This window comes from Neomonachus schauinslandi, chromosome 5 (assembly GCF_002201575.2).
Source record: "Neomonachus schauinslandi chromosome 5, ASM220157v2, whole genome shotgun sequence".
Classification (NCBI taxonomy): Eukaryota; Metazoa; Chordata; class Mammalia; order Carnivora; family Phocidae; genus Neomonachus; species Neomonachus schauinslandi.
In genome coordinates this window covers 152976110-153003479 of record NC_058407.1, presented here as the reverse complement: position 1 = coordinate 153003479, position 27370 = coordinate 152976110, and the positions used below count along the sequence as shown (strand labels likewise).

The window sequence follows — 27370 nt, the reverse complement described above, 5'->3', positions numbered from 1 at the left end:
TTAGTAATTTGTGTCTTCTCTCTTTTTTTCTTGGTTGGCCTGGCTAGAGGTTTATCAATTTTATTAATCTTTTCAAAAAAACAGCTTTTGGTTTTGTTTATTTTTATCTGTTGATCTTCCATTTTCAATTTCCTTTATTACTGCTCTAATTTTTATTATTTATTTTCTTCTACTTATTTTGGATTTAATTTGCTCTTCATTTTCTACTTTCCTAAGATGGAAGCTTAGATTATTGACTTTAGAGCTTTCTTCTTTTCTAATATATGCATGCATTCAATGCTATAAATTTCTCTTTAAGCATGTCTTTCACTGCATTCCACAGATTTTGAAAAGTTGTGTTTTCATTTTCATTTACTTCAAATATATTAAAATTTCTCCTGAGACTCTTCTTTGATTCATGTATTATTGAGAAGTCTGTTGTTTAATCTTAAAGTATTTGGGGATCTTCCAGCTATCTTTCTGTTACTAATTCCTAGTTTAATTGCATTGTGGTCTGAAAGTATATACTACATGGTTTCTTTTTTTTTTTTTTAGTTTATTTGAGAGAGAGAGCGTGAGAGAGATCACAAATAAGGAGGAGGGGTAGAAGGAGAATCAGACTCCCCGCTGAGTGGGGAGCTCGATGCGGGACTTGATCCCAGTGGGATCATGACCTGAGCCAAAGGCAAACGCTTAACCAGCTGAGCCAGCCAGGCACCCTACTGCATGATTTCTACTCTTTAAATTTTTTTTTAAGATTTTTTATTTATTTGATAGAGAGAGAGACAGTGAGAGAGGGAACACAAGCAGGGGGAATGGGAGAGGGAGAAGCAGACTCCCTGCTGAGCAGGGAGCCCGATGTGGGGCTCAATCCCAGGACCCTGGGATCATGACCTGAGCCGAAGGCAGACGCTTAACGACTGAGCCACCCAGGCGCCCCACTACTCTTCAAATTTTTTAAGGTGTGTTTTATGGCCCAAAATGTGGTGTCTCTTGGAGAATGTTCCATGTGAGCTTGAGAAAAATGTGTTCTGCTGTTGTTGAAGTAATCTATAAATGTCAGTGAGGTCCAGTTGGTGGTGATGGTGCTGCTGAGTTTAACTATATCCTCATTCATTTTCTGCCTGCTGTCAATTACAGATAGAGGGGGTTTGAAGTCTCCAACTGTAATATTGAATTTTTCTATTAATTTTTGCCATCCTATCAGTTTTGCCTTATGTATTTTGGTGTTCTGTTCACATTTGTAGTAAGCAAATAGTCTCTAATTTTAATTTCTTCTCTTTTTAACTATAAATGAGATTGAATTTTATATATATAGCAGCTGTTTGTTATTCCTATGCCCTATTGGTTTGTGTTCTTTTTTTTAATGCTCTATTGTAGGGTTTTGTTTTGTTTTTTAACAGACTTTAGATGTATGTTTCCTTTTTTTTTTTTTTTTAAGATTTTATTTATTTATTTGAGAGAGAGAGAAAGCATGAGGTGGGGAGGGTCAGAGGGAGAAGCAGACTCCTCGCTGAGCAAGGAGCCCGATGCGGGACTCGATCCCGGGACTCCAGGATCATGACCTGAGCCGAAGACAGTCGCTTAACCAACTGAGCCACCCAGGTGCCCTAGATGTATGTTTCCTTTTGTTTATTTTCCCTGGACTGTGATGAGTCCTTTCTGTCATCATCACTGAGGGAAAGCTTTATTGTCTGGCTTCCATATATATCATCTCTTTTCTTATTTTTGTGGTTTTGCCCTTTTAAGATAGATTTTTTTTCATTTTAATATGTCACCTACAACTACAGTTATGCTTTTACTGCCTTGAATGATTTTAGTTCCTCTGTTGTTATCTTTTTTTCCTTGTTATCCTTTCTTAGTGTAACAGTTAAAAGCAAGTCACATTGTCAGGGCTTGAATCCTGCCTCCCAATACTTACTAGTCAGCCTTAAGGAAGTTGCCTATCCCCTCTCAGTTTCCTTAATTATAAAGTGGAGACAATAATAGTAGTATGCAGTCATGGTGTTCTTGTAAGAATTAAATGAACTAATGGGGCGCCTGGAAGGCTCAGTTTGTTAGGCATCTGACTCTTGATTTTGGCTCAGTCATGATCTTGGGTTGGGACTGAGCCCCACATAGGGCTCCACACTCAGCATGGAATTTGTTTGAGATCTTCTCCCTCTCTCCCTCCCCCATCCATGCTTACTCTCTCTCAAATAAATAAATAAAATAAATTTTAAAAATTAAAAATTAAAAATTAATTATATGTAACACATATAAACACACTTAGAATAAAAGCATGGCATATAGAAAGTGTTAAATATTAGCGATTTTTATTGCTGTCTTCTCATCATTGTCATCATCATTCTCATCTCTATTAGCTCATCCATCTTCCTTTCTTTAATGTCATCTTGCATTTTTATCTTAGCCTCCTTATGGCTTTTTTTTCCTGTTTAATTTTTTAAAAATGGTGTCATTTTGTACTCTATTAGGATTCCGAGCAGTTTCCTGAAATTTGGTTTTGAGTCTTACATTAAGCAAGGTTCAGAGGTATATTCTTCAGGTATAATCTCCATATTATATTCGTTTACATTACAGTATTTTTATCACAGTTATTTTCTGCTTTCCATATCCTTCCAGATCAATTTGTTCATGCTTTGTGTCAGTAAAGATGGGGCACGAGGGGCGCCTGGGTGGCTCAGTTGTTAAGTGTCTGCCTTTGGCTCAGATCATGATCCCAGGGTCTTGGGATAGAGCCCCACATTGGGCTTCCTGCTCGGCGGGAAGCCTGCTTCCTCCTCTCCCTGCTTGTGTTCCTGCTCTTACTATCTTTCTCTGTCAAATAAATAAATAAAATCTTAAAAAAAAAAAAGAAAGATGGTGCACCAAGTGCCCTTGACCCCATTCTTTTTTTTTTTAATTTTTTAATTCTTATGTTAATCCCCATACATTACATCATTAGTTTTAGATGAAGTGTTCCATGATTCATTGTTTGTGCATAACACCCAGTGCTCCATGCAGAATGTGCCCTCCTCAATACCCATCACCAGGCTAACCCATCCTCCCACCCCCCTCCCCTCTAGAACCCTCAGTTTGTTTTTCAGAGTCCATTGTCTCTCATGGCTCGTCTACCCCTCCGATTTCCCCCCTTCATTCTTCCCCTCCTGCTACCTTCTTCTTCTTCTTCTTCTTTTTTTCTTAACATATATTGCATTGTTTGTTTCAGAGGTACAGATCTCAGATTCAACAGTCTTGCACAATTCACAGTGCTTACCAGAGCATATACCCTCCCCAGTGTCTATCACCCAGTCACCCCATCCCTCCCACCCCACCCCCCACTCCAGCAACCCTCAGTTTGTTTCCTGAGATTAAGAATTCCTCATATCAGTGAGGTCATATGATACATGTCTTTCTCTATTTGACTTATTTCGCTCAACATAATACCCTCCAGTTCCATCCACGTCGTTGCAAATGGCAAGATCTCATTCCTTTTGATGGCTGCATAATATTCCATTGTATATATATACCACATCTTCTTTATCCATTCATCTGTCAATGGACATCTTGGCTCTTTCCACAGTTTGGCTATTGTGGACATTGCTGCTATAAACATCGGGGTGCACGTACCCTTTCGGATCCCTAATTTTGTATCTTTGGGGTAAATACCCAGTAGTGCAATTGCTGGATCATATGGTAGCTCTATTTTCAACTTTTTGAGGAACCTCCATACTGTTTTCCAGAGTGGCTGCACCAGCTTGCATTCCCACCAACAGTGTAGGAGGGTGCCCCTTTCTCCGTATCCCTGCCAACATCTGTCGTTTCCTGACCTGTTAATTTTAGCCATTCTGACTGGTGTGAGGTGGTATCTCATTGAGGTTTTGATTTGGATTTCCCTGATGCCGAGTGATATTGAGCACTTTTTCATGTGTCTGTTGGCCATTTGGATGTCCTCTTTGGAAAAATCCTTGACCCCATTCTTGGCTCACCTTGTGACAATATCTTTCCTTTTTTTTTGCAGCTGGAGGCTGGTGATGTATACAGCTCCCACTCAGTTTCTCAGTAGCTTTGCCCTATAACATTTATCTACTGTGATGGCCTTGCCTCCCCACTCCACATCCTACTCAACTGATGTAGTATAAGAAAAACCGTAATTTCCACATATACTGCAAATTGGCTTCTTCATATACCTTCTTCTGCAGCAACTACTTTACTTAAAAGCAAGTTTGGTTCTGAAAAGGCCATTCATAAGACTACAATGACACCTTGCAAGTGATCAGTGCAAATTTGTCCACAGAAAGTTAAGCTTTACTTTTTCAATATGGTAATCATACATCTCTCTTTCTGCTAGTTTTCCAAATTCTCGCTGCTTTTGGACATGAATAGGGTAAATAATATTCATATAACACTTTTATTTTTTATTTTTTAAAGATTTATTTATTTATTTTAGGGAGAGAGAGAGAGAGAAAGCATGCATGAGCACAGGGGTAGGGGATGGAGAGGGAGAGAGAGTCTTAAGCAGACTCCCCTCTGAATGAGGAGACCAACACAGGGCTCCATTTCATGACCCTGAGCCAAAAGGAAGAGTCAGATGCTTAACCAACTGCGCCACCCAGGCGCCCCCATTTAACACTTTTAAAATAAACCCAGATGCTGTAAACTCTGCTCCAGAGTAAGGAACAATAAGATGGCCAACATCCAATGACCACATATGATCAACAAATGCCATCTGTTGGAGGCAGCCTTTTCTATTTGTTTCATCTATGAACATTCTAGAAAAGGGAAGTTCCTCAACAGAGGGGCATCTGTGGCTCTTTACTTTGGAAGACCGTATCTCACTGAATCTAAGGTATTCTGCCTGAATCCTCCTTACTCATTGTGGACTGGGACCCTGCTGCCCCTACAGCTCTAGAAAGATAGCCTGGTGAGGAGAAAATGAGACAGTCCTCCCAGATTAATACCTGGCAGGGAGATGGAACAGCTACCCAATTTTCTCTGTGGGATGTAACCTGAATCTGTGCATCCTGGTGGCCTCTGTTGCGTTTCCTCAGGCAATCTTTTGAGGTAAGATTTCCCATTCCAGCCGTAAATTTTGCTTAGATTTTTTCAGTTGCTTTTTTTTTTTTTTTTCCAGTGACATCATTCCACTTCTTTCCCTTGTGCCTTAATAAGTATTTTCGTTTGGAATTTCAAAGCTCCTAGCCAGAACCCATTCGAATCAAAAGACGTGTTTTAAGTACTAAGTATGCTTTTTTTTAATATATAACAACTTTATTGAGGTATAATTTACATACCATAAAATTATCCCATGTAAGTGTACAAATCAGTGGTTTTTAGTAAATTTGCATAGTTGTGCAACTGTCACCATAATCCAATTTCAGAACATTTTCATCACCCTGATAAGATCCTTCAGGCCCATTTTCAATTAATCCCTGTTCCCATTTTTAGCCCCAGGCAACCACTTACCTGCTCTCTGTATATTTGCCTTTCTCAGGTATTTCATATGTATGAAATCATGGAGTATGTGACCTCTCATGTCTGGCTCTGAGTATAGTTTCTTATTACGACCTTAAAAAGCTTAAAATGCCTTTCTAGGTTTTCCTCAAGGACCCAGGGTTAAAATTCTCATGGTAAGAGCTCCAGGGAGGCCTTCCCTGACCTTACGGGACATTGTATTCCCGGCTTTTCATGCTCGGAAGCTGTGGGCTAAGTGGACTTCTGAGATAAATGCTGGAGGAACTACATTGGGGAGCATATATTAAGGAAAGCAAACAGGCCTTTGGGGGATTCTCTCAAGTTTGGGTTCACATCATCTGACATGGATCCTTGTTTGTCAACCCAGAGATTTATTTGTCCAGAAAGTGCTAAATTTCCCTTTATTCACCCATTCACTGTGTGCCTTTTGAAAACTCAGTTCTTTGTTGAAAAGTTTACCTTATTCTCTCAAGTGTCAGAGAGGAACACAGGGTGAAGTAGGGGGTGGCCAGAGGTAATAGAATTATCTGGATTTCTACTATTTCTACTATTCTCTCCTTTTGCCCTTGTAGCTGGACCTGAGTTTGGGTTAAAATCACAGTGCAAAGTGAACAGGAGCCATTGCTCTGGTAAGAACCTGAAACCTAGAGCTGAATCTTCTCAGCTGAAACTATCTGTGTACTCAGAGCTATGCTACGTGTTTGACACGTGCATCTCATTTACCCTCTACAATGATTTTCTGAGATTGACATAAAATCAGGCCCATTTTACAGGTGTGCAAATGGTGACCTTAACTAAGGTCACATAGCTAGCAAATCTTTTACTCAGTTGAACCTTTTCTGTTTGGGCTAATGTTCCGATATCAAGCCACAAACTAGCTCTACCTAATCCTATCAGGCAGAGAAGGGAGACAAATACTTTTCTGATTCATGCTTTTAGTCTCCTTTTTTTTTTATTGTAAAAAAAATCAATTCCATTAAGTAAAAATGACCAAAAAGTATCTCTTTGTTCATACCACCCTGTCACAAGTATTTCAGTTTTCAAAAAATTTTCTGTCTTTTCCACCTGATTTCAGCTCTCTACCTAGTTACCATAATGATATATATTCTATTTTTATTCTATTTTCATCTGTCATTCTTTTTTTTTTTTTTAAGATTTTATTTATTTGAGAGAGAGAGAGGGAGAGAGCACTAGCCAGGGGGAAAGGGGTGCAGAAGGAGAGGGAGAAGCAGATTCCCCTCTGAGCAGGGAGCCCAAAGTGGGGCTCCATCTCAGGACCCTGAGATCATGACCTGAGCTGAAGGCAGTTGCTTAACTGACTGAGCCACCCAGGCTCCCCAATCTGTCATTGTTTCTTAAAAGCATCTTTTATGTTAATACTCAGTTTTTGCAAAATAATCCATTCATCTCATAAGACATAATTTTGACTGGTCTCCTAATGTGAGACATGTAAATTATTTCCAAATTTTTGCTATGCAGTATGGTGCTGCATACTCATGTATAGAGATTATTTTCATTGTGAATTATTTCCTTATGATAAATTCCCAGAAATGGGATTTCTGACTTAGACTACAGAACATTTTTGTAGTTCTGTAAGCATAATGCCAGATTGCTTTCTAAAAGTGTTATGCCAGATTAACTTCTAGGTAAAGCTGCAGAGTGATGTAGGATAACAGAGCTCCCTCCTTTAATACCTAATGAAATGAACAAAAACAACAATGGCACAATTAAGCCTAAGAATTTCCCAGCAACAGCTAGAGAAAATGATTGGTTCTATAAACATTGAAAAGTGGTGAGCAAGAAGAGAAACACAAGATCTGGCATGCTGCATCTCCCAACCCAGAACCCACCATCCCACTGTCCTCCTAAGAGTGATGTTGAAGAAAGGTGGTGAGTTGACAAAATCCTGAGTTCTCACTGGTCATCACCACTGTGGAGAGAAGTGGATTACAGTGGTGCCTGCAGATGCGAACAATGTCTAAGAGAAACCCTTGGGCATGAAGCCCCTGCATGCTTCTGTAGGACCTTAGTACAGATGGGAGAAACTACCGGGGTTTACATCTTCCAGAGTTCTGTGCTGCATCAGGGTTGTGAGATGAATCGTACAGGAGTGTGGGGCATTTCGCTAGTTGGGTTGGGAGTGGAGCCATAGTTCAGGAAAGTTGGCCAAATTGTAGAAAGAGAGTATAGAGCCCAGGTTTCCTAGCAAGGGCAATTGATTTTACCCCATCCCTGTAACTTCATGCTATGGAAAAGAAAGCCACACACCAGTCCTTGAATTGTGGTCGGGAAAGTGGGGGAGATAAACTGGCTTCTGATAATGTTGGGAAAGATGTCAAGAACTTAAACCTGATTGTATCAGAGCAAGAATGGTATGAAAACTACAAACATGAGAGAGAGACAGATAGACAGAATGAATGAATCTAAAAGAAAACCTTACCAGGGTGCCTGCGTGTCGCAGTCAGTTAAGCATCTGACTCTTGGTTTCAGCTCAGGTCATAATCTCAGGGTCCTGGGATCAAGCCCTGTGTTGGGCTCCACACTCAGTGCAGTCTGCTTAAGATTCTCTCTTCCTCTCCCTCTGCATGCGTGCGTGTGCGCTCTCTCTCTGTCTCTAAAATAAATAAACAAATCTTTAAAAATTAAAATTAAAAAAAGAGGGGTGCCTGGGTGGCTCAGTCGGTTAAGCATCTGCCTTCCGCTTGGGTCATGATCCTTGGGTCCTGGATTTGAGACCTGTGCTAGGCTCCCTATTCAGCAGGGAGTCTGCTTCTCTCCCTCTGCCCCTTCCCCCAGCTTGTGCGCTCTCTCTCTCTCTCTCCCTCCCTCTCTCAAATAAATAAAATCTTAAAAAAATTTTTTTTTAATTTAAAAGAAAATTACCTAAGAAACAGAAAACATTTCTGTTGAAAGAACTTAGTAATAACATGAATTTAGTTTTTTAAAAAGTTTTTTAAGTTTAAAAGTTTTTAAAAAGATGAACAGTGTGGTACTGGCAAAGGGATATAGAGCTCAGTGGAATAGAATTGAGAGTTCAGAAATAAGCCCCTCACATTTATGGTAAGTTGATTTTTGACAAAGGTACCAAGATAATTATGTGGGAAAAGAATACTCTTTTCAAGAACTGGTGCTGGGACAACTGAATATTTACATGTAAAGTAATGAATTTGTTCTTGTACTTCACACCATAGTCCAAAATTACCGTGAATCAAAGTCCTAAATTTAAGAGTTAAAACTGTAAAATTGTTAAAAATAAAAAATAGAGGTGCAAATCTTCATGACCTTGAACTAGGCAATGGTTTCTTAGGACACCAAAAACACAAGCAACAAAAGAAAAAATAGGTAAACTGGACTCTGTCAAAATTAAAAACTTTTATGGGGCGCCTGGTTGGCACAATTGGTTAAGCATCTGACTCTTGGCTTCGGCTCAGGTTGTGATCTCAGTGTTGTGAGATTGAGCCCCACGTCAGGTTCTGCACTCAACGTGGAGTCTGCTTTAGATTCTCTTTCCCTTTCTCTCTGCCCCTCCTGTTTGTTCTCTCTCTCTGTCTAAAATAAATCTTTAAAAAAAAATTAAAAACTTTTGTGCTTCAAAGGACGAGGTCAAAAAAGTGGAAAGACAACCCACAGAATGGGTGAATTTTTTTTTTTTTTTTTACAAATCATGTATCTGAAAAAGGACTTATATCTGGAATATATAAAGAGGTATTACAACACAATAATAAAGAGATAACCCTACTAAAAATGGGCAAAGTAACTGAATAGACATTTCTCCAAAGAAGATACACAAAGAGTCAATAAACACATGACAACATCATTAGCCATGGGAAATGCAAATCAAAAACACAATGAGATAGCACTTCACAACTAGGCTGAGAATAATAAAAAACATGGAAAACAACAAATGTTGGTGAGAACATGGGAAAATTGGAATTTTCACATATGTAAGGGAAATGTAAAATGGTACAACAGTGTTGGAAAACAGTATTTGATAATTCCTGAAAACTTAAACAGAGTTACCATATGACCCAGCAATTCCACTCCTAGATATATGCCCAAGAGAAACAAAAACATTCGTCCACACAAAAATTTGTACATGAATGTTCATAGCAACATTATTCATAATGGCCAAAAAGTGGAAACAATCCAAATTTCCACCACCAGATGAGTGAATAAATAAAATAGAATATATCCATACAATGGAATATTCTTTAACAATAAAAAGAAGTGAAGTAATAATACATGCTACAACATGGATGAACCTTAAAAATATTATGAGGGACACCTGGGTGGCTCAGTCGGTTAACTGTCTGACTCTTGATCTCAGCTCGGGTCTTGATCCCAGGGTTGTGAGTTCAAGCCCCACACTGGGCTCCACCCTGGGCATGGAGCCTACTTAAAAAAAAAAAAGCAGATAGATCAATAGATCGATCATGGAGTAAAAGAAGGTAGTTATAAAAGAACACATATTATATGATTTCATTTACACAAAATGTCCAGAATAGACAAATCTATAGAGACTGTAGATTAGTGGTTGCCTAGTGCAGGGGATTGGTGGGGAGATGAGGGGTAATAGCTAAAAGATATAGGGTATCTTTTCCATATAATGAAATGTCTTAAAATTGGTTATAGTAATGGCTGCACAACTATGAATATTAGTACATCATGTATACATATATTTTTAGTAAACCATTAATATGGGTGACTTTCATCTCAATAAAGCTGTCTTTTCAAAGTTTGCAGATGAGGTAATAAAACAACAGAATTACAGGAAAAGAGGGATTAAAAACCAAAGAACAGGTGCACCTGGGTGGCTCAGTGGGTTAAGTGTCCAACTCATGATTTCGGCTCAGGTCATGATTTCAGGGTCGTGAGATTGAGCCCTGCATCAGGCTCCATGCTAGGTGTGGAGCCTGCTTGGGATTCTCTCTCCCTCAGCCTCTGCCCCTCCCCCCTTACCACTCACCCACCAAGTCACGCATTCTCTCTCTCTCAAAAAAAAAAAGAAAGAAAAATCTTGCCATTTACAATGATGTGGATGGAATTAGAGGGTATTATGCTAAGTGAAATAAGTCAAGCAAAGAAAGACAATTATATAATTTCACTCATATGTGGAATTTAAGAAACAACAGAGGATCATAAGGGAAGGGGGGGGGAATAAGACAATCAAAGAGGGAGACAAACCACAAGAGACTCTTAACTATAGGAAACAAATAGTGTTGCTGGAGGGGAGGGGGTAGGGAGATGGGGTAACTGGATGATGGGCATTAAGGAGGGCACGTGATGTAATGAGCACTGGGTATTATATACAACTGATGAATCCCTGAACTCTACCTCTGAAACTAATAATATACTATATGTTAATTGAATTTAAATAAAATAAAAACCAAAGAAACAAATTGACAATGAAACAATACCATTAATGATCTAATAAATACATTAGGAATAACAAGGAATAAAGTGTAGACATCTCATAAATGGCTTAGAGGGAAGGGTTGAGAGAACTACACTTACTATAGAAGAAAAGCCAAATACGTTAAAGTGATTATCAATAATATGATTGATATGGAGGCCAAACAATGCTATTTCCTTAAGTAACTCAGCAAATAGTATAGACAATATATACAAAGATATGAATGAGAAATTGTTCCTAAAATGTTAACAAATTATGAGCGTGCTGTTTCAAGAAAAACTGATATAGAATAATTGACCAAAAGACATAGCCCGAATAAGTTATTGGGCTTATAGATAAAAGAGATTGCATCACACATCTAGATAAGGAAAAAAAGGTCAGTGAAGGGGGAAGTATCTGATGGATCTCACACTTCCACACAGCAACTTAGTACACAGGGAAGCATAAGACAACAGTCAGAAGTCTGAAGGAAAGAAAATGTGACGTGAGAATATCACTCTCAGTCAAGTCACTGTTCAAAAAAAAAATCAGCTGACAGATATTACCAAACTTGCAAGAACTGAGAGAATGGAGCACCTCTAAGTCCCTTCTTGGGAAAAAAAAGAAAAGAAAAGAAATCAGCCAACTGATTGGTTGAACAATCCAAATGAAGAACTGTTGAATGGTCTGTGTTAGAAGCCATAAATTTCAGCATTGAATCTATTGAAATATAGACCTCAGACTAAGGAATGGGAGAATTATGGTTATCCTCAGCAACAACAAAAGACCCCAGAGGAGGGGAGATGGAAAGAAGAGTGGGTTAATAACCTCATAGCTTATAAACGAATCAATGAAATTGGTCTAATGTTGAGTCATGTGGATTTACAAATGAAATATAATGTCTGGATTTGCTTCAAAATACTCCAGACAGAGAAAGAAGAAAGGAAAGGGCTGGGAGAGAGAGGGGGAGAGGGAAAGGGAGGGTGGCAAATGAATATGGTGGTGATTAGTGGTGGGGACATGGATGAGACAAAATAGCGAAATGCTGATAATTATTGAAGCCAGATAATGGATACATGGCAGGTTAGTATACTATTCTCCTTACTTTCATGTATTTAAATTAATTTTTTTACATGATAAAAAGTTAAACTACAATCCTAAAGTTGGACTAAATGATTTTTAAAAGCATAATAACTTTAAGCCTATAATCACTTAAAATTATTTTTTAGTTAAGAAGCATCATGGGGGGCGCCTGGGTGGCTCAGTTGGTTAAGCGACTGCCTTCAGCTCAGGTCATGATCCCAGGATCCTGGGATCGAGTCCTGCATCGGGCTCCCTGCTCCGCGGGGAGCCTGCTTCTCCCTCTCCCACTCCCCCTGCTTGTGTTCCCTCTCTCGCTGTGTCTCTCTCTGTCAAATAAATAAATAAAATCTTTAAAAAAAAAAAAAAAAAGAAGCATCATGGGGCTCCTGGCTGGCTCAACCAGTAGAGCATGCAGCTCTTGATCTTGGGGTCATGAGTTCAAGCCCCACGTTGGGTATGGAGATTTTTTTTTTTTTTTGAGAGAGAGAAGTGCATATGCACATGCAAGTGGGAGGAGGGACAGAGGGAGAGAGAGAATCCTAAGCAGGCTCCACTCAGTGTAGAGCCCATTGTGGGGCTCAATATCATGACCTGGGCTCAATATCATGACCTGGGCCAAAATCAAGACGCCTAACCCACTGAGCCACCCAGGGGCCCCTGGAGATTATTGTTCTTAAGAAAATGTTTGTTAATGCCTGTTGGTGATGGTTAAAAGTTGAATAAAGATTTTTTTTTTTTTAAAAAGCATCTTGCTGAGAGAGTAGATCTTAAAAGTTCTCATCACAAGAAAAAAAATTTGTTACTGTATGTGGAGACGAATGTTAACTAGTCTTATTGTGGTGATCATTTCTCAGTATATACAAATATCAAATCATTATGTTGTACACTTGAAACTATTATGTCAATCATACCTCAATTTTTTTTTTCAAAAAGCATCTTTTAGGAACTAATATCTCTTGTAGTAAATCATGATTTATATGAAGTTCAGCTGGTCCTTCAGTTTTACTTGTTTTTACTCTCCTTTTCTTCTGCTATAGTTAAGTGTAATGAAATTTAACATCTTTATTTTAAAGTAGTATAATATATATATATCATATATAATAATTTTAATATGTGATATGTAATTATATATGTGTACATTAATAGAATATGTATCATATATTAATGCATAATAGTACAATATATAACAGTATAATATATAATATCAAATGATCCTATCCTTATTAAATCCTTTCTTTCATCTGTCCTTCCATGTTCAATGTCTTTGTGTGCCAGAGAGAAAGCCAGAAGGATTGCTATCAAAAGTTATTTCTGGATGTGAGATTTGATTTATTGCCTTCTTCTGTTGTGCAATACTTCCTGTTTTACATTATTAAAGTAATTCTTTGTATAATTAGTACCTGTCATTTTTTTATACAAATGATAAAGTCATTACTCTTTAAAAGCTGTTTTTCCAGTTTATACAGTTACCATTAATGTGTAAGTTTCACCACAGCTCTGCCAGGGCCGGTAGTTGTACATTTTCAGAGGCCTCTAGCTGAGGTGGTAAAATACCTTAAGTATGAAATGTAAACCCCTGGCATGCTAATGACCTGTTCTGTGTCTTTGAATCCAGGAAGCATCTATGATTTTTATTTCCTCAAGCAAGGTAGTGGACATTGGTACACATGGACAGAATATATCACCAAAGAGGAGGAAGATATCCCAGCTAATGCAAAGGTAAAAGAGAGGTATTTGCCATGGAGCTTTGGTTTCTAAAATTACCTGAATTTTCTCCAAGGTGGAGGAATTGACGTCAGTTCTGTATTAGCATTTTTAAGAACTTTCTTTAGAAAAAGTTTCAAACATGAGCTGATCAGCCTTCAAATGCATGGACTTAGACGCAGATTCCTTACTCCAGCCTTCATGCTCTCTGCCTCAGTTTACTCAACTACACAGTAGCAGAAAGAATACTTAAAGGGTGTTTGCAAGAACCGGAGGCATGAACACGTGGCACACATTATGTGCTAGATTCTTGTTGGTTGCTATTTTGATTATTAGCATTGTCATGTGGTCAGTGATCAATGCCAGGTGGTCATCAGTCTTACCTCTCAGATATCTCAGCCAAAAAGGATCGTTTTCTTCAAAATTCCCAGAGAAAGATTTCCTTGATGAGAATTCTTAGAAAAACAGGTCTGGGTTTTCTGGATAGCAGATGATTCAGTTACAACTCCTGCTCTTTTTCTTGTGGAAAATTTGCCTCTGTTAGTAGTATCTCGTGGACATACTTTATTTTTCTGGGGGTGATTGCAGATCATTCAGGCCCCAAATGGAGTGGTGGACAGTGGATGGAAAAGTGGGAATATTGACAATCAAGTCAGACAGCTGGCAGGACCACAGCTGTTCCTGAAGATGGTGTGATGAGTAGAGGTGGATGTGTGCTGAATTCAGGACACACTCTGGCGGCTGAGTGTTGTGCAGAAGCCCCAAGCACAGAGGTCCAAAACTTTAATTCTCCTTAAAGAGCTCAGTCACCTGAACTCCAGGAGTTTGAAATCATGCTGAATTCCTGCAAATAAGAGAGTCCAATGCAGAAAAGATTTTAAGTTCTGCTGAAAATTTTCCCCTTGTCAAACAGGTGTTCTAGTCTCTGAAAATAAAAATCTCTGAAACCCAACTTGCTTTAAATTCCATCTTGGTAGCAAAATAAGCATCTTTTCCTGGCCCTGCATTCAGCACCACTTACCAGCTACGTGGCTTTGGACAAGTGAGCCAGTAATTCTCCAGCCTCAGAGGGTTACTGGGAAAACTGCAGAGGATAATATAGGCAGAACCTCCATAGCTCAATACCTATTAATTTTCTTCCTCTACACTTCAATTCCTGCCCTGTCTGTTCCTTTTCCTTTGAGCTAATTACTTATCAAAAGAAGCCCAGCCTTTTTCTGCTAGTACACACAGGGCTGCCATGTTGCACAGACTCAGTTGGCACCATTGGCATTATGGTCTAGCTTTGCTTTAGGGGCACCATTTACGTAAACCACAGTGTGAATGGTGCTTTCTAGAGTTGTGCAAACAGTGGCTCCCTGTTCACTGGCCCCTCCCAGCCTAGACATATAGGGAGATGTCAGCATATGATATACATCTTCTTGTCCCTTCCTCTGTTCCCATGGAGGAACTAAATGTGGCCAAATGGTTGATGACAGGGTTCAGGCTCAGAGAAGCCAAACTAAGGTAAGGTATTCTACTCAAAGTAATAGGGATTCCAGGAGCCTAAGACCAAACCCTTAGAGTCCATTTGGGGTCTGAATAACAGGAAGAGTGTCGTAATCCCCATATTGGAAAAAAAGGTTAAATGGGGGTGGGTCCTAAACCAAGAATCTGAGTGTTGGAAAAAGCAGATCAGGAATAAGTGCAGGGAATGGGGGCTGAGAGTCACAACCCACCCCCCCTCCCAAGCCAAAAAGTAGGATGACATATGGGAAGTGGACCTTGCCTGGGGCAAGGCAGACAAGTTGGTTTAGAGCAATGATCTCAGAGGGCAACAGCTATAGACTGGTCCTTAATGTAATTGGTGTCTATACCATGATAGTTTAGTGGTTAAGAATATAGACTTTGGAGGGGTGCCTGGGTGGTTCAGTCGGTTAAGTGTCTGCCTTCGGCTTAGGTCATGATCCCAGGGTCCTGGGATCCAGCCTCGCGTCGGGCTCCCTGCTCAGTGGAGCACCTGTTTCTCTCTCTCCCTCTGCTGCTCCCCCTGCTTGTGCTCTCTCTCTCTCTGTCAAATAAATAAAATCTTAAAAAAAAAAAAAAGAATATAGACTTTGGAATCAGACAAGCTGGAATTCAAGTTCCTGCATTTCCACTTACTTGCTGCATTACTTGGACAAATTGCAGAAGAGCTATGGACCTCAGTTTCTTCATCTATAAAACAGAGCCAATAATGCCCATCTTGACATGTATGATCTCATTTAACCCTCAAAACAGCTTAGTGACATGGGTGACATTATTATCCTGTCTCACAGGTGAAGAAACTGAGGCCCCTGTGGAGGTTAAATACTCACTCAAAGTCATAAAGATAGTAAGGGATGGAGCTGAATGGATAGTAAGTCTGAATGCCAAGACCCAGCCTCCCTGGCCCAGTAACAAGACTGTCCCATGTCTTTGTGGTACAGGTCTCAGAACTCATCATCTCCACGGTGGAGACAGCCAGGCAGTCCTTCTTCTTGAAAACCTACGTGGACCATGAAATTCCAGTGCTGTTCGTGGGGCCCACAGGCACTGGCAAATCAGTCATTACCAACAATTTCCTTCTCCACCTTCCCAAAAACACCTACCTGCCCAACTTCATCAATTTCTCTGCCCGAACCTCAGCCAATCAGACTCAGGATATCATCATGTCCAAGCTGGATCGACGGCGGAAGGGCCTGTTTGGGCCTCCCATAGGGAAGAAAGCAGTGGTATTTGTGGGTAAGGCACTAGCCTGAATCTGAACACAACCAGATTCTTCTATGCTGCAGCAAACCAGAAGCTCCCACTGTACAGTTCTTTTACTCTAAGAGATAATGTATTTCTGGTTAATGTAATTTAGTATTACTTCCCTCCCCTTTTCTTCTCCAACCTGCTTCCCTTCCTTTCTTCCTCTTACCTTTTTTCCCTCCCCCGCTTCCCTCCCTTTCTCTCATCTTTAATTTTGTTTTTCCATTCCTTTCCTCCTTTCATTACCATGTATTTATTGATTAAGTACTGTATGTCAGATTTTTCAGTAAGATGTAGTCCAGGGTCTTTTTGCCTCAATTAGGCTTCCAGTTTCCCCTGAGATGAAGATGAGCCTTTGGATCAGGGAAGGTTACCTTGTAGTGAGAATTAGTTCCAGAAGAGTGTCTACCCTCTTGCATCTCCAAAAACAACACTCACTTTGTGATAAACCCCATATTCCATTTTTTGTCAGATAAAGGTTATCAGTAAATGAAGAGATCTAAATATTGCTAAATAAGTATTTGTGAAATAAGCACATTGAGTTTCCCCAGGATTTTAGCTCTTTACAAAGCATTCCTCATTTATTTCATTTGAGCCTAACATCCCTGTGAGGTTATTAACCATCATTATCATTTTACTAGTCAGATAATTGAGGCTCCAGAAGGTTAAATTCTCTGTCAAACATCAAGAAAATTCTGGAGCCATGACCCAAACCTAGGTTTTTTTTATGACAAATACATTACATTTTCCACTATCTTACTGCTAACTCATGGGGTTGTCATTTAGTAAAAGTAATGCCCTACTGTTCTTGGTTATCTCATGTCCTGTCTTTAAAATTCATGTATTGATAGTGAATATTATCTATATTTATATCCTTGCCCACTAACATTAGCTTCTTAAAGGCAGAGATCCAATTTTATTTTGTTTTCCCTTTCTTTTCTTCCCTTTTCCCTTTCCTCCAAACTATTCTCCCTTCCTATTTCTTATGGCATATTCAAAAACAATTTAAGCTTTGTAGCCAAACAGATCTAGGTTCAATCTAACTTTCTAACCATAGGCATATTGTGATTTAACTTGCATGACCCTTAGTTCTTCACCTCTAACATAAAGGTAATACTGTCTTCCTTATAAAGCCATTATTTGGATTAGATGAGATAATATGTATAAAACCCCTGAAATGTTATCTGACACAAACTGGGCATTCAGTCAGTGTTCATTAGAGAAAAATTAAGAGAGCTTCCATTTTATTGAGTGTCTTCTATGTGCCGTGACTGGATCACAATATGCTATTGGTGGAAATCAATCCTTGCCCTTGAGAAAGTCACTATCCTTGCCATTTTGATTTTGCTCCACAAAAACCCTAGCTCAAAACTTTTCTCCCATTGGGGTTCAGTTGTTACCTGGTGATTGATCGAATTATATACCCCATTGGCTGGGAGTATGACTGTCTTCCTCACCATCATATCCTCAGAAATTAATAAAATGTCTAGCACATAGTAGAGAATCAATATATTGTGGTTGATGGAATGGGAAAAAAATTAAATGCCTGTTTGTTGATGCTAATCCATGCATCCTTAAAGTCACAATGGGCAGAGATCTCAGTGAGGCAGGAGAACCCAGAACCCAGGAAATCCTCTTCCCATATGGTCAGAATATCCACTGGCTGAGCCCTGCCTAGAGTGGGAATAGGACAAGTAGGCACAGACTGTCCCATGAAAGGAATATTAATTAGGTTTAAATAGCCCAGAGACTTACAGTATGTGGCTATGCCTTCTTTCCCCAGATGACCTCAACATGCCAGCCAAAGAGGTGTATGGGGCCCAGCCCCCCATTGAGCTCTTGAGGCAGTGGATTGACCATGGTTACTGGTTTGACAAGAAGGACACAAACAGGCTGGACATCGTGGATGTGCTGCTTGTGACAGCTATGGGGCCCCCCGGGGGAGGAAGGAATGACATTACTGGTACGTGAAAGAGAAGGTTCATTCCTCTTCATCGTCCAGCAGAGCCAGACCACCTTCATGGATGGAGGGTTGGTACAGGGCACTCTGTCCTGATGAAAGGTGGAGAAAAGTATATTTAGGCTATAGCTGGAAGGGTTTGGGCTAGCTCCAGGGAGGGGAATTTGAAGACTTCATATTGGAAATTGTGTGAAATGGACTTGAAGATGAAAAGAGAATGTGAGAGTCTTTGGCTAGGCCCTGGAGGAACAGAGTTCCCTGGAGGAACTCTCCATATGAAAAGGAGAGTTCAGTGTGGCCAGCATGTGTACCAGGAGGGAGGCTAGATCAGAGGTTCTCAAGCAGGTGTGGTGATGGATTCACCTGTTGTGTTTTTTTGTACAGTTCTTCAGATTGCCAGAGATAGAACAACTAACCCAAAGTGGCCTAAACAAAATAATAATAATAAAAAAATAAGAGCTCCCCCCATCATCTAACAATTCAGGAATACATTTGCTTCAGGTGCAACTGGATTCTTCTAGGATCTGTGTTTTAATTCTGAGATACATCCTTGCTTAAGAATCTTAATACCATCTCTAGACTTAAGATTCTTTGACCTCACTCCCCGCTCTGACATTTAGCTTTCTTACCTGTAAAATTTTCCGTAAGGAAAATGGACAGGATGATCTTAATTGGTACATTGTGTATCTAAGAATACAGACTCAAAAATGATCACTACCAAGACATGTACTAGTAAAATTGCTGGACTTTAAAGAAAAGGAAAAACTCTTTTGGGCATCTAGGCACAAAAGAGTACATGACTTTTAAGAGAAATAAAATTAGATCATCTTAAAACTATTCAACCACAATGCTTTATGCCAGAAGAAAATAAAATAATGTATTTAAGTTACTCAAGGAAATAAAATGGGAGTCAAGGATTTTTTTTTTTTAAAGATTTTATTTATTTGATAGAGAGAGACACAGCGAGAGAGGGAACACAAGCAGGGGGAGTGGGAGAGGGAGAAGCAGGCTTCCTGCCGAGCAGGGAGCCCGATGCAGGGCTCGATCCCAGGACTCTGGGATCATGACCTGAGCCAAAGGCAGACGCTTAACGACTGAGCCACCCAGGTGCCCCGGGAGTCAAGGATTTTAAAGCCAGAAAAGCTGACTTTCGGATATAAAAGGAAAATTGTTATCAGAATGCAATAAGTCAGATTTATTTCCACAAGTCCTTTCTTGGGAATCTACTAGAAAATGGGTTTCACATGATTGAAATGACTGTAAAGAAATAGGTGTTTTATGCAACTAATGAATCATTGAACACTACAACAAAAAAATAAAGTATTTCAATATTCAAAATTTAAAAAAAAAGAAATAGAACAACTGGTAGTAAGCATTAAATATACAGTTATTTGTTGAACTAAGACTACCTGGGAGAGATTATAATATGTAAAGGCTATAAGACCCAGTGATACAGAACAACTGAAAATGGAGGGGAGATTAGGATAGCAAGTACAAAAAGTTTTAAACTGTTTTCAGTTATCATAATTGGTAGTGGTAGTATATTCTTAGTCTAAGAGCTCTTTATAAAGTAGGATTATACAAACAAGTTACTGTGGAATTTTCTATTTCCATGACCCTTGTGTCCTTGAAAACCAGGAGTCTCAGTATGGAAGAAAGGAGATCAAGATGTAATATAGATGAAATTAAGTGAAAGCCCTGTAGTCCTAAATTAGAAATATCAGTAGTAGCTCATGATGTACTAGGTCTAGGAAATAATAAACAACTCATTAACACTGAGCATGCCTACCACCCAGATTATTTTAAAATCCAGTTTCCTACTAAAAGGAACCACAGCTTCTTGAGAAATGGCTGATTGCATATCTAGGGCAGAAAATATACAAGTTGAGCTTGTAACTTCTTGATATACTAGAGAATGAGAAAACTTTTAAAGATTAAATGGTCATGTCAACAGGACTCAGTTGGCAACATAAGGAGGCCCTCACTGGCCAAAGATGGGAAAATTTGAGCTTCAACAATGAGAGCAATTTTAATGGATTGAAATTTATCAAAATATATTTAAATCCATTACTCTATAAAACAATGATAGTTGGTCATTTTACAGAGGATGGTAAGGAACCAATTTATTATCTTGAAAACTGATAAATAAATGGAAAGAATCAAACATTAATCCTGACTTTCTTATATGAAATGTACCACAGTATAAGCAAATCCTAGATGAGGGGAAATGTCTCTTTATAAAAATATTCCAACCAATATATGAAAAAGAGATGATAGAATCAGAATATCACCATTTTACATTAATGAGTGACTTAATGGATCTAGCCATTGAGCATCCGTAGCTACCAACATCACAAAGGGAGAGATATCATTATGTCTCTAATGAAAGAATATACCACCACATACCATCTGGAATCTGAATCTGATCAAATCTCTAGATCCAGCTGCAAATTACTATGAAATACATATGAGGACAGAGGAATAGAATTAACTGCACCCTGAGTATGCAATGAGCAAAATCCTAACTGTGGAAACTCTACAGATCAAACAGCCCAGATACTCTTCACAGACAAAAGATGAGAGAAAGGGATGGAAGGGGAACCTATAGATTAAAAGAAACTTGAAGACATATCAAATTTTTTTTTTTAATTGGGAGGATTAAACTCTGGTGTGTAGGAATGAACACTTGGGTGATAAAAACATAAAGAAATGCAAGACAGCAAATCACTATTAAAGTCAGGATAATAGTAACCTTTGGAGAGAGAGAGAGAGAAGGCTAAGATTGGTATGGGATATATGGAGGGGCATCTATGGAGGGTTGGCAAAGCTTTATTTTTTTACTTGGATGGTAAACGTAAGGGTGTTGACCTTATGATTCACTAAACTTTGTATTTGTTTTTCTCTGGTTTTCAGTATCTGCATTTTATTTTATATAATAAAATGCTTTTTAAAAACAGATACGCAGACAAATTTATAGAAATAGAAAATAGGTTATTCGTTGCCAAGGGCTCCAAGGAAATGGAGAGTGACTGCTAGTGGGTACAAGATTTCTTTCTGAGGTGATTAAAATGTTCTAAAATTGATTATGGTGTTGGTTTCACAACTATTAAAAAGCGATTGAATTGTGTACTTTAAATGGGTGAATTGTATAGTATGTGAATTATATCTCAATAAAGCTGATATATAGATATATAAATATATATTTAACATTAGACAGGTAAATATAGATATAGGTAGATACGTAAGGATACCAAATTAATAGTGGTTAATTGGGGGAAGAATGGATTTGGTATGTGGGAAGTAAGTCAAAGGTGATGCTCACTTTCTATAAAAGTATTTCTGAATTGACTATTTTACAATGATCACATATTGCCTTCACTTTTAAAAAATAATCTTGAACACTAGCTTAGTGCTATTAATAGGATTTCTGCAATCATGGAGATGTTCTACATTTGCATTATGCGATACAATAGCCAGCCACTAGCCACATGCTACCCTTGTGCACTTGAAATGTGTCTAGTGAGACTGAGGAAATTATTTTTTAATGTGACTTAATATTAATTAGGTTTAAATAGCCATATGTGGTTAGAGGCTGCCATGTTGGATAGCACAGCTCTAGAACAATAAGACAGAGGAAAACATACTCTTTCATATCCCAGGATCACAAGCCCAGGAGGTAGGTGTGAGTGTGTGTGTTTTCCAGGACGATTCACTCGCCATCTAAATATTCTTTCCATCAACGCCTTTGAGGATGACATTTTAACCAAGATTTTCAGTTCAATTGCTGACTGGCACTTTGGGAAAGGATTTGACGTGATGTTCTTAAGGTAAGAGGTTCCTGTGTCTTCCACAATATTGGCCCAGATCCTCAGTTCTGGCCCCTCCTTGATGAATCTCCCTTTCTCTTCCTCCCAAGGTATGGAAAGATGCTGGTACAAGCTACTATGACAATTTATAAAGCTGCAGTTGAGAATTTCTTGCCAACTCCCTCCAAGTCTCATTACGTCTTTAACTTACGGGACTTTTCACGGGTTATCCAAGGGGTACTGCTCTGCCCTCACACCCACCTGCAGGTCAGACACTATCATTTCTGTTATCAAGTTCATTCAGCAATAGCCTTAGCTACATGAATAAACAGTGATAATAGTAATAGCTAACTTTTATTAAGCATTTATCTCTGCTAGGCATTGCGCTAAGTATTTTATAAACATTATCTTGTTTAATGTAACACAGTCCACCCCAGGATTTAGAAAGAAAACTACCAACTCAGGTACCACCTTCCATTCATACAAATAATTAACTCTGGATTTTTAGGATGTGGAAAAATTTATCCGACTTTGGATCCATGAGGTTTATCGGGTCTTCTATGACCGTCTGATTGACCATGAGGACAGACAGGTCTTCTTCAACATGGTGAAGGAAACCACATCCAGTTGCTTCAAGCAGACTATGGAGAAGGTAAGCCAGATCCTATGAGCATTTGGCCTCAGAAATGGTCCCAAATATTTGACTATGTTAGTCTCAGATTTCAAGTTTCCTTCCTAGTGGAGACTCATAGCTCTGCTTTCTGAATCTCAGGAAATGGGATTAAGTCATCTAGTCATTTGATTTGATGATATTATACTTGGCCCAATTTTGTTTCACTTCCCTGATAACATATACATTTGTATCTATTCAAAGTGGTTTATGATCTGACGTAATTGTTTATAATTAACTAACTTAAAATACATTTTTAAGGTTAATTAATTTGTGAGATGAGAAATGAACTGTGAAATTTTTATGGTTTGATTGAGGCCCTGGTAAAGCCTAAGTAGAAGAGTGCCATGTTTCCCATTTGTAAATATTTTCTCTTCCCATTTTGATGTAAGGAAAGTTGTTTTAAGCCTATGTGTTTACATCATCTAGTTGTACCTCTATTTTTAAGAAGCTGTGATTTCTCCACAGAAAAATTGCAGGTGTTTCATGTTGCATCCAGAGGCCAAGTGCAGAAGCACTGCCAGGTTCTAATATCAGGAAGAGAAAGCATCTAGAACATTCCTACTCTAGCCACAGAGTGGGGGCCAGGGGTAGTACCTGTACCTTTGTTTGGTGAAGGAGCAAGCACATAAAAAAATTGGTGCCATCCTTCAACCGCCACTGGGATCTCACAGCCTGACCACCAACATTTTAACCATTTGGCAAACAGATCAACTCTCACTTTCATGCTTTTTTCTCTAATGCCCTTTTGTCATAGTCTTTACACCCATCAGATCCAAATATTGTGTTATAAAAAAAATTATTGATGGACCCTCACTTTGGAGAATATGCTCAGAGGAAACAAGCATATCTCTTGTTCCCTCCCTCTATAACCTCCCACTGCCAACTTGGTTGGGCCAATGGTGGAATGCCTGGCTGAGATTTATCTTTCCCACAGGTCCTCATTCACCTGTCACCCACTGGAAAGATTGTCGACGATAATATCCGTAGCCTCTTCTTTGGAGATTTCTTCAAGCCAGAAAGTGACCCAAAAATCTATGATGAGATCACTGACCTGAAACAGCTTACAGTGGTCATGGAGTACTACCTGGAAGAGTTCAACAACATCAGCAAGGCCCCCATGTCTTTGGTCATGTTCAGGTTTGCCATTGAGCACATTTCCAGGATCTGCAGGGTCCTGAAGCAGGACAAAGGCCACTTGCTCCTGGTGGGCATTGGGGGCAGCGGCCGGCAGAGTGCCAGCAAACTGTCCACATTCATGAATTCATATGAGCTGTACCAGATTGAGATCACCAAGAACTACTCAAGCCATGACTGGCGGGAGGACCTGAAGAAGATCATGCTGCAGGTTGGAGTGGCCACCAAGAGTACTGTGTTCCTCTTTGCTGATAATCAGATCAAGGATGAATCATTCATCGAGGACATCAACATGCTTCTGAACACAGGGGACGTGCCCAACATCTTCCCAGCTGACGAGAAGGCTGACCTTGTAGAGAAAATGCAAATGGCAGCCAGGACAGAAGGCGAGAAGATCGAGGTCACTCCTCTTTCTATGTATAACTTCTTTATTGACAGGGTGAAGAAGAACCTTCACATTGTCCTTGGTAAGAAGAAGCAAACTCAATTTTCCCCTTTCCTCTGGAGTGCCCTAAACTCAGTCCTCTTACAGTGGTCCAAGGATTGATCTAGCCATGGCACTCACCCAGGGGTTTGTGCCTGAATTCCCGTGGAAAATGACCCTCCCCTAAACCACTATTTTAAAACTGTTCCACTCTTCTCAATTCTTTTTTTTTTTAAAGATTTATTTATCTATTCCAGGGAGAGAGAGAGAGCAGGAGGAGGGGCAGAGAGAGAAGGAGAGAGAGAATCTCAAGCAGACTCTGCACTGAGCACTGCGCCTAATGCAGGGCTCCATCTCATGACCCTGAGATTATGACCTGAGCTAATATCAAGAGTCGGACGACTAACTGACTGAGCCACCCAGGCAGCCCTCTTTTTTTTAATTTAAATTTTACTTAGTTAACATACAGTGCGATATTGGTTTCTGGAGTAGAACAACACCCAGTGCTCATCACAAGTGCCCTCCTTAATACCTATCACCCATCTAGCCCATCCCCCCATACTCTTCTCAGTTCTCTAAATTCTCCTCTGAACCTTCTCCTTCCTTTTAGTGCATTACCCTGGTGGCCTCATATCTGGAGTTCTCTCTGTGAATGACATCTCCAATCTATCCAGAAACCTAGGGGTTATATTTAATACTTTTCTCTCATGTACCATGTCCTGTCAGTTTTTACTTCCTTGCTTTCTCTTAAAACCACCCATTTATCTCCATCCCCACCACCTTTTCATTAGCTAAATTGCCATCATCTTGCCCAGACTCACCTCTGCAACCTTCTAACTATTCTATGTCCACTCTTGTCCATTCTAGACCAGACCTTTCTGTTCCACTGACTCAGGATGGTTTTTTTAATATGTATTGCAAATATGATCATTGTGTGTGTACACACACACACAAACACTTAATATGCTTTCTATCAGGATAAATGCCAAAATTCCTAATCTATGGTTTTATAAGGCCACCTGCCATACTGTCCCCTTTATTCTCTCCACTCTCCTCTCAAACCAAGCTTACCATTCTCTCTCTGTTCTTCAGCCACAATGACTTCCTCATATTTCCACCTGTGCATTATGCTTCCTCCTACCACATTGAGCCTAAATTAAAAAATGTATGGAATTTAGCCAGAATTTGTGCTTGGATGGAGATGGGGTCAGAAACAAGCCGATGGACCCCACTCAGCTTCCATAAGTAACTATGTATGGGGCATCCATGGCTCCCTTAAGTCTGAGTCAGCACAAATAGAGCAAGAAGATCAAAGGGCACAAACCATGCTGTCTAAGTGATGCAAAATATCTGGAAAGGAGAACAATAGGCATGGGAGACCAGTCAGAAGGCTATTATAATATACTGAATCCCCATCACAAAGTTGAATGAAAATATCCTATGATTCCCCTGTGCTTCCCGGGCATTTATCATAACTATTCCTGTTACACCCCTGGAGTACCAACAGGAAACCAACCCCTTACCCACCAGAATCCTTGGAAAGAACTGCCTGGCTCCTTGCCTTGGAGGAAGGAAACTAACCAAGTCTGCTTTTCCTTAGCCATGAGCCCAATTGGGGACGCCTTCCGGAACCGCCTGCGGATGTTCCCTTCACTGATCAATTGCTGTACAATTGATTGGTTCCAGTCCTGGCCCACGGATGCCCTGGAGTTGGTAGCCAACAAATTTCTGGAAGATGTGGAACTTGATGACAATATTCGGATAGAGTAAGCATTAGCTGCATTTTAGTACCCTAACCAAATATTCCAAATTGAAAATCCAGATATTGACTGTATTGTTATTATTGTTTTAAGATTTCTCAATTTCTGTATAGAAAACCACATTTAGTTAGATATTTAATAAAACACCTTTCCTGAAAAAGAATGAAATTTCATTGTTCAGAATTGTCCTGGAGATGCACTATTGTCATAGCTATGAGAACCTAGCTCTAATAATATAGCTATTTCCAAAGTTTTAGAGCATACATTCTCAGTAGGGGTGACAGCGCTACCAAGGGGATGAAAATTGGTTATTATGAGGGTGAAAAAAAACTTAGTCTTTTATGTATAAAGCACAGATAAAAACAACCCAAAAAGTGCACTTAATTTTAGCTAGAGTAAGGGAAGAGATGAGAATGTTGACTTCCTGGGTGCCCCATGAAGAGAGTGGTCATGTCATCTGCTTTGTTGAACTCTGTATCCTTAGTGTCTAGCAGGTGCCTGGTACAGTAATTCAGTTACTGTTTATTAAATGAATGAATGGAAAATGAAGAAGTAGGTAGGGGTCAGAATATTGATGGCTATAAATTCCATTTTAAGAACTTTGAACTTTATGCTTTCGGCCAGAAGACCCTTAACTTGGGTCCATAGGCTCATGAACAGAATTCAGAGGATCACTTAATGTGAATGGAGAAAAATTATATGTTCATTTTCACTGACATCCAACTGGTATTTTGAATTTATTTCAATAATGAATGTAGGCAGTAAATCCCAGTAGGATTAGCAGGACTTGTTAACAACAGGAATCACAGTTGTGTTTTTTTTAATAACTCATTCAGTCATTATAGTTACGTCAGTATATCATTTCCTTCAAAGTTGTGGTAGGTTTTAGACCTGCTGCCCAATCTTATTATTTAATGTAGAGGTCAGCACAACATGATCTACTGGCCAAGTCCAATTCATAGCCTGTTTTTATAAATAAAGTTTTTTTGGAACACAGCCATGCCATTTTTTTCCCACACAGCAGACTTGAGTAGTTACTACTATTCAACCATGTGGACCATTGATTTTTACTATTTGCAGATAGTAAAACAGTTTTACTTTCCAGAAAAAGTTTGCTGACCCCTGACATATCACAAATTTGGTTTTTTAAAATATTTTGAAAATGATTTCAACATAATTGGTTCCTTTTGTAATCCAATATATTTTGTTTTATGCATTTTAAAACATTATTCTGCAAAATTCAGAGACTT

General features: G+C 39.2%; 1 protein-coding gene across 1 annotated transcript in view; it reads left to right on the top strand.

Annotated features, from left to right (window-relative positions):
• Positions 1-27370, top strand: part of DNAH3 (dynein axonemal heavy chain 3) — a 168408-nt gene that overhangs the window by 104480 nt on the left and 36558 nt on the right. Inside the window, exons 41-48 of the mRNA XM_021692238.1 lie at positions 13524-13627; positions 16060-16354; positions 18147-18326; positions 22027-22150; positions 22240-22396; positions 22638-22781; positions 23737-24403; positions 25961-26126. Coding sequence (XP_021547913.1) covers positions 13524-13627; positions 16060-16354; positions 18147-18326; positions 22027-22150; positions 22240-22396; positions 22638-22781; positions 23737-24403; positions 25961-26126 — 1837 coding nt within the window. The remainder of the gene's footprint in view (positions 1-13523; positions 13628-16059; positions 16355-18146; positions 18327-22026; positions 22151-22239; positions 22397-22637; positions 22782-23736; positions 24404-25960; positions 26127-27370) is intronic.